This window comes from Gallus gallus, chromosome Z (genome assembly GCF_016699485.2).
Source record: "Gallus gallus isolate bGalGal1 chromosome Z, bGalGal1.mat.broiler.GRCg7b, whole genome shotgun sequence".
In the NCBI taxonomy this organism is placed as follows: Eukaryota; Metazoa; Chordata; class Aves; order Galliformes; family Phasianidae; genus Gallus; species Gallus gallus.
The window spans coordinates 24,113,161-24,119,893 of record NC_052572.1 but is presented as its reverse complement, the minus strand read 5'-3'; the positions used below and the strand labels follow the sequence as shown (position 1 = coordinate 24,119,893).

General features: G+C 47.1%; 1 protein-coding gene across 8 annotated transcripts in view; it reads left to right on the top strand.

Moving 5' to 3' along the window:
• Positions 1–613: 613 nt before the first annotated feature.
• Positions 614–6,733, top strand: part of IQGAP2 (IQ motif containing GTPase activating protein 2) — a 116,118-nt gene continuing 109,998 nt past the window's right edge. For 7 of the 8 annotated variants that reach the window (XM_015277326.4, XM_015277323.4, XM_015277321.4 and 4 more), the window contains exon 1: positions 621–686. In XM_015277326.4, coding sequence (XP_015132812.1) covers positions 641–686 — 46 coding nt within the window. In that variant the 5' untranslated portion in view covers positions 621–640. 8 annotated transcript variants of the gene reach the window in all.

Genomic DNA, 6,733 nt, shown 5'->3' with positions numbered 1-6,733 from the left:
TTTTTTTCTTTTCTCTTTCTTTTTTTGCTTTGCTTTCTTGCTTCATTCTGTTGTCTTTTATTTTGCTTTCGTTATCTTTTATTGTTGCGTTTTATTGTTTAATGTCTTTTATTATTTTAATATCTTTTACTTTTTCTTTTTTTTCTTCCTTTATTTTTTTCTATTTCTTTTATTTTTCTCTTTTTTTTTTTTTTTTGACTTCTTTCTTTTTCCCCCTTTATTTTGGCTTCCTTCTTTTCCCCCTTTTTCCCAGCTATCTCTCTCTTCCCTCCTCCCCCACCCCCCAGTTTTGTGGCTTTTTTTTTTTTTTCCCCTGGCTTTTTTTCCCCCTTTTTGTCTTCTTTGCTTTCGGCCTTCTTAGGGGCTTTTCACATTATTATTATTATTATTTTCCGCTTTCTTTCTTCCCCTCTTTCTCTTCCCTTTGTTCTTCCCTCCTCCGTGCCGTGCCGGCCCCGCGCCCCCCTCCGCTCCCGTGCGGCGGCGCCCCGCAGCTCTCACGCCGCCACCGCCGCCGTACCCCACATCCCCGCGTCCCAGCTTGGGGCGGGCGCGGCCGCGCGGCAGCAAATCAGCGCGGGGCGGCCGGCGCATAAGAAGGGCGGGCGGCAGCAGGCGCCGTCCCTCCGGCGGCGGCAGGATGCACCATGAGGAGCTGGCGCCCCTGCAGCGGCCCCGCTACGGCTGTGAGTCGGGGCGGGTCGGGGGCGGCGGGAGCAGAGCGCTGGGGCGGCTGTTGTTCGCCCCTCTTCCTCTCCGGCATCGGTTCGATGCGAAAAGAGGGGCTGTGGGAAGGATAAAGGCAGCCCCGCCGGCGCCGCTGCAGAGCGGCGGTGCGCTCCGGCTTGCCGTAGCTTTCCTCGCAGCGACCCCCGGCAGGATTCCGGACAGGTTTTCTGGCCGCTGTGTGGTTGTCCTTTTGGAGAAGTTTCTTTTCATTTAGAACTTTCTGTTTGCGTTGTAGCTGCGGCTCCGCGTTGTAACTTCAGCGCTTTACATTCTAGCCAGAGCTCTGGGTTTTAACTGTGTAGCTTGGTGTTGTAGGTGTCACGCTGGTTTGTGACCAGCAGTTCAGATGGCAACTGCGTCTTTGAAGTTACAACTTTATAACTTCAGGATTGCAGCTTCAGAGTTCTGGAGAACAGTCTAAAATGTTGCTTTATAATTTAGTAGCTTTAGACTAGACCTTTATAACTTCAAATTCCAACGTGAGCGAGGTGAGAAGCAGCGCAGTTACCAGGTGTTTCCTTCCCAATGAACTGTATTTGTTTCCCAAACCTCTATTTATAAAAAGCCCTGAGCACCTTCCTCCTGCTGCTGCACTGGGATCCTGCACAGCCAGTGCTTTCTGCTGGTTCCTTTGGGCAGGGAGGTGTAAGCCATCGGTCTTGCCATCCCAATAAGGAACACTTCTGATATTTTAAGCAGTGTTAGAAATGAACTTGTAAATTATTTGCAAAACTCACAATGCCCTGTGGTCTGATGAGCAGCTTTCGAGGTTTTGGTATGACAGTTGTTTTTGGTTTTTTTTAAGCTAGTTCTGAAATTTTCGTTATAGAAACACAAAATGTTTGACTGCTGGAGGCCACGTCTGCCTTGGGGAGGGTGGGGGAGCTGAAGCCTGGCAGCGGGGCATTCAGCTCAGAGGCCCTCCACCCTCTTGAGTGTTCCCTTCTGTGGACACCTGCCAGGTGCTGAAGGCTGTGGGCTATGCCTGTAGATTTCACTTTCCATTCCCACTACCTACTGGGTGCCCCAGAGACTTTTGGAGGTGTTCTAGTGATGTTTTCTGGAGGTGGTCGTTGAAGGCCAATATTGATGATGTTTTCTGGAGTGGTTGCTTGTGTGTCTGTCGCGGTGATGATGAAGTGTTCTTTTGGAGTTGATCTTGGAGTCATCCTAGCTTGCTTTGCTATTCCCTGTGTGGCAGGGCAGGGGACTGAGCCTGGGGATGGACAGTGCTGAGGGCAACCTCTGCTACTTAGTGATCTGACCCTAAATGAATGCTTTCTCTACTTGCCCAACACGCAGGAACTCATCAGGTACAGATGATGTGGCCTCAGTAGCAAGTGCCTTGCTTGACAGACCTGCTCTGGGCTTCTTCTTGGGACCTGTGCATCTGGACAGATGACGTATGTTATGTGCCATAAAGCCCAGTGCGGTCAAAGGTGCTTTGACAGGGAGTAAAGGGCCCATCCTTTGTGCCTTGGTTTTCACCTGGATATTAAGGGTTGTTCACCCTCCTGCCTGAGCTGCTCAGGGTGTTGCCTTAAGAGTCGCACCCTCTTATTTGCTGTGGCAAAGAACAACCATGTTTAACATGCTAAGTATTTTCAAGGTATGGTCTCGTCATAGTATTCTGAGCTCAGTTTTTTTGCTGTCCTGAGTGGTCAGTGTGTTAAGCTGTAGCCTGTTTCCTGACCTTGGTCTTTACTCCCAGGGAGTAGAAGGAGTGGACAGAAGTATCCTTCTGTCCTTTCCGTATGCCGTCTCTACTCTGACCAGTGCCCTCTGTATGCACAGGCTCTGGTAGATGTTCAGTCACTCAGTTACTCAGCCTATCATAAGTTGTAGATTCTCTGTATAACTGAAATTGCACTTTAGATCCCTGACAAGCACAATTCTCTACACTGAACAGCACATCTACACTGACTTCCCTAGAAGAGTTAATAAGTTGTCCAAGTTAGGCTATCAAACTGCCAAGTCTTCTTGCTCTAGCAACCTCATACTGCTTTAAACATTTAACCTAACCTGGACTTTTGACTTTGGCTTCAAGTTCCTGGCAGAGCCTGCAGGTTGCTCTGAGGAAGGTTAGTGTTTTACTGTGAGAACCTCTGCTGGGAAATACATGTGTGCAAGTAGCATTTCATTTTGATGTCTAGAGATGCATGCAAATTTCAGTTACATTTTGCAGCCTGACAGAAACTGGGTGGGGGGGGGGGAGGGAATAACCCTGAGTGTAAGACCTAATAACACAAAGGTAGAGTAGTTGGGAAGACATCCCTAACTTGAACACTAGCTTTGTGTTTCAAGTTTTGCTGATGTAGTTAGTCAAAGACACGCATCTGGAAAAAATCCTTATAGCTGATCATTTTCATCTTTAGAGCCAGGAAATAGCTGAATGAAACCAAGCAAGAGGATCCCCTTCTGGTGCTAGTTCAGGGTGAACATTGCACACTGAAGAAACTGTTTCAGAACAAAGCCTTTGGGCCTTCTTTTAGACTTCTGCTGCCAAAACTTTGTGGCTTCGTGGACCACTTATTGAAAGGTGCCTCCAACTCTGCATGCTGTCAATTACTTAAGAAAAAAAAATAAGTAAAAAGCTGTAAAAGTTTTCTTTGGTGCTGTGCTGTGTCTGTCAGATGTCTGCGTCCAGCACAAACTCAAGTGAGATCATATAAGTAAGAAGGAAGTAGCTCATACAACAGAAACTGTGTTAACAGGCTCACTGCAACTGAATTTATGTAGCTGGTTTCCAGTCTGGCTACAGCTGTTGCCTGGCTTATTTCTCAATTCCAGCACAATCAATTGCAGAGTTTCACCAAATTGCAGTGAATACAGATATAATAGAGCTCAAGGTACAAGCTATTTCTGTCATGAAAATGTTTGGTGTCATGGAAGACTGTGAAGATGAAAAGTGTAATTCTTGGGAGTACCACCTGGATTAACTTAACCAAATGTAAAGCTTGAGACGTAAGGCAGCAAGTCATGCAGCACTTTGAGGAAAAAATGCTCTTCCCAAAACTTTAAGTTCTCTTTATATCTTGGTCTCCTGGAAACCTGTGTGAAGTAACAAACGTGTATGTGTATTCTGTAAGCAACGCCTGAATGGCTTCACGACACTGCCAGGAATGCACTATAGCTGTAGTGAGTGCAGTTATGGATGTTTGGATTTGCAAAGGATTTTAGGCATTTCCATGCTCTGAGTGTCTGAATTAACATCTGTATTAGTGGCCCCAGGTCCCTGCTCCAAGCAGAAGGCAAACTAGGTGCCTCAGCATCACCCAAGTTGCTGAAAGGGAGGTGTGCAGACGTCTGTCAGAAAGGAGTATCACACAGTCTCATCCTCCAGTTTTGTTCTTCCTGCGAATTGAAGCATGGGTTTTGCAGCTGTCAATAATTTCCAGCTTGTCTCATGTTGATGAGCAGATGGAGAAGCCTTCATCTTCCCTGCTGAAGCTGGACAGCCGGCAAATGGGGCTGACCTGGGTGTGTGCAGAGCTGCTCTGTCTGTGGCATCCAGTGGTGAGGGGCGTTGATGCTTCTAGTTGCGGTTCCCAGGAGTGCTTCTGTCTGGTGCTGGTGGTCATTGGGTGAGACAAATGTGCAGCATGGAGCTTTGAGGGCTGCTCTGCCTGTGGAGATAAGCAGGGCAAACCCAAAGTGAAACACAGCCTCCACCTCAATGAAACTGCACCCTAATTCAGCAGGGTGTGAGTGCTTGCAAAGCAGTGGCTTTTAGAGAAGTGTTTAAGTGGAGAATCTATGAATTTGTCTGTATTGAATACAGGGGAACAAAAGGCAATTTTTTTCAACTGGATAGGAAAAATTCTTTTGGTAAATGTTCCATAGGACTTTCTTAAATGAAAACAGATGGGTTTTTAAAGCTTTAAAAAAAAAAAAAAGCTTAACCATATCCTATGCATATATATTCCTTTGGGTGTATGCTTTCTGTAGCACTTGTGGCTCATGAGAACACTTCCCTTTGTTATTGATGGGTGTAATTTGGCAACCAAATGCTGTTTATCTCTTCTACTCTTTTGTACATTGCTAATAATTAAACTGCTGAATGAGAACTTGAAAAGTTTAACTGCTTTGTTCAACTGAGTGCTCATAATTCATGCGGTAGGAGTGGCTCTGTGCGCCTTTTGTGCAAGGCTCATCTCCCCTGAAGTCTCCTGGTGAAGAAGGGAGTGAGCTCTGTTACAGCACGCTTACAGCTACTTGAACACTGTTGAAACAGGAAATATTAATATTGCACTGGAAGCAGGTTTTATAGCACACGCGAGTGCGCTAGATCAAGTCCAACACTGGAGGCGGTGAATTGGAAGCATGCAGATGTGCAGCTTGCCTTCTCTGTTAAGTGGGGTTTCAGCTACGTAGTTGCTCTAGCTCAAGATTTACTGGTCACTATTGCTGATTCCAGTCTGCCGTGAGATTCTAGGAATATGTCAGGTGTAAGTTGGGGGGGAAAAAAATGCCTGGCAGTGATAGGCAGGATTAGTGGGTCATACTTCAGTGGGATGGCAAGCATACTGTGCTCTGCCTCTCGCAGGAAATTATTAACCTGATGTATTTGCTTTACTATTGAGGCTGTTTGGGTGATTTTATTTTTTATTTTTTTCTTTGGAACGTGCATCTTTGAAATGCTGTGTGTTGTGGAACCAAGCTGCTGGCAAGGTGGAGAGGGAGCAGTGCCCATGCTGTGACATGGTGGAGATGCAGTGGGGAGCAGCGCCCAGGGCAGGCACCTTGCTTGTGGGTGCAGTGAGAAGGGCAGAGGCATGGGTTGGGCCCTGCACAGCTGTCTGGTGGTGGTGGATCACTTTTTTTCAGGTGGTGGATCAGCACTTCCTGTGCTTCTGTGCTTGTGCTCATCTTCAAAAAACCACAGACATCTGCAGCAGGGTGCCAGTGCTTGGAGTGGGGGTGCCAGCAGAACATGCACTGCCTCAGTGTCAGAGCTGGGTGGAGGGAGACGCAGGTGGGTGCCCCTGTCCAAGGATTCTCTGGTCTGCCGGGCTGGTGAAGGCAGGCAGTGCTTGAGTCTGCTACATGGATGGGAAAGGGGACTAAGGACCTTGGAGATCTGTGGAGAAGGAGAAAGGAGTGCTTTGCTTTGGAGATCAGCTTCTCTGCTGCCCCTCAATCAGGTGGTGTCTGCAGAAGCTCTGGAGGGTACCCTTCTTTTGCTCCTAAATATGTTTTGAAATGCTAAAGAAAATAAACGGCTGTTAAGAACGTGTTGTTGTCAGTGTCAAATTAAATTGCTGTTTTGTTCAAGTGAGTGTCTGTTTGCAAGAAACTTACCTGGGGGGATCATGTCAATGCTGTTCTTAACACGTTGCTCAATTTAAGAGGTTAGCCCGATGCAAATCTGTAAGGAGTCAAATTTGAGCAGTACCTCATGGCTCTGACTCACATCCATGGGCAAACAGCTGCCAGCCCGAGGAGCTGCTTCCTCAAGGTATGGAGCTGCCCAGCCCTTAGCCTCCAGAGTTGGCAGGGATTGCAGTTCTCTCTTCAGGAGCTTCTCTAGTTTGGGTACAGCAGGCTGAGCACCAGCAAAAGCAGACAATAAGGGACATACTCTCTGCACGTCTTCCCCTGTGGACCTGCACCTACTCTATTCAAAGCACAGCAAAAGCCCTGTGGGTTCCAACAAGGTGTTTAAACTGATTCTTATCTGGCTACAAAATCTATCTGGACATCCAGACTGGGAAATGAGTAGTTGTACGCACTAGCCATATTTTATTGGCTGTTCCACCTGAAAAGTGAGAGTATCCTCCCACACTTGTGCTTGATTTGTACAGCTGCTCAGCACGCTGGGTGTGTGTGCAGGATGGGAGCCTCCCAACAGCCAGGAGCCCAGGACAGAGCAGTTACAGGGGAGCTGAGTTGGGAAAAGCCTGAACTATGTACAGAAATATTTTCCATTAAGATGACCAATATTCTGCAGGGTTGAAGGGCAGTGAGTGTTTTACTTGTGTTTTTACAGGAGTGCTTGGAAGGT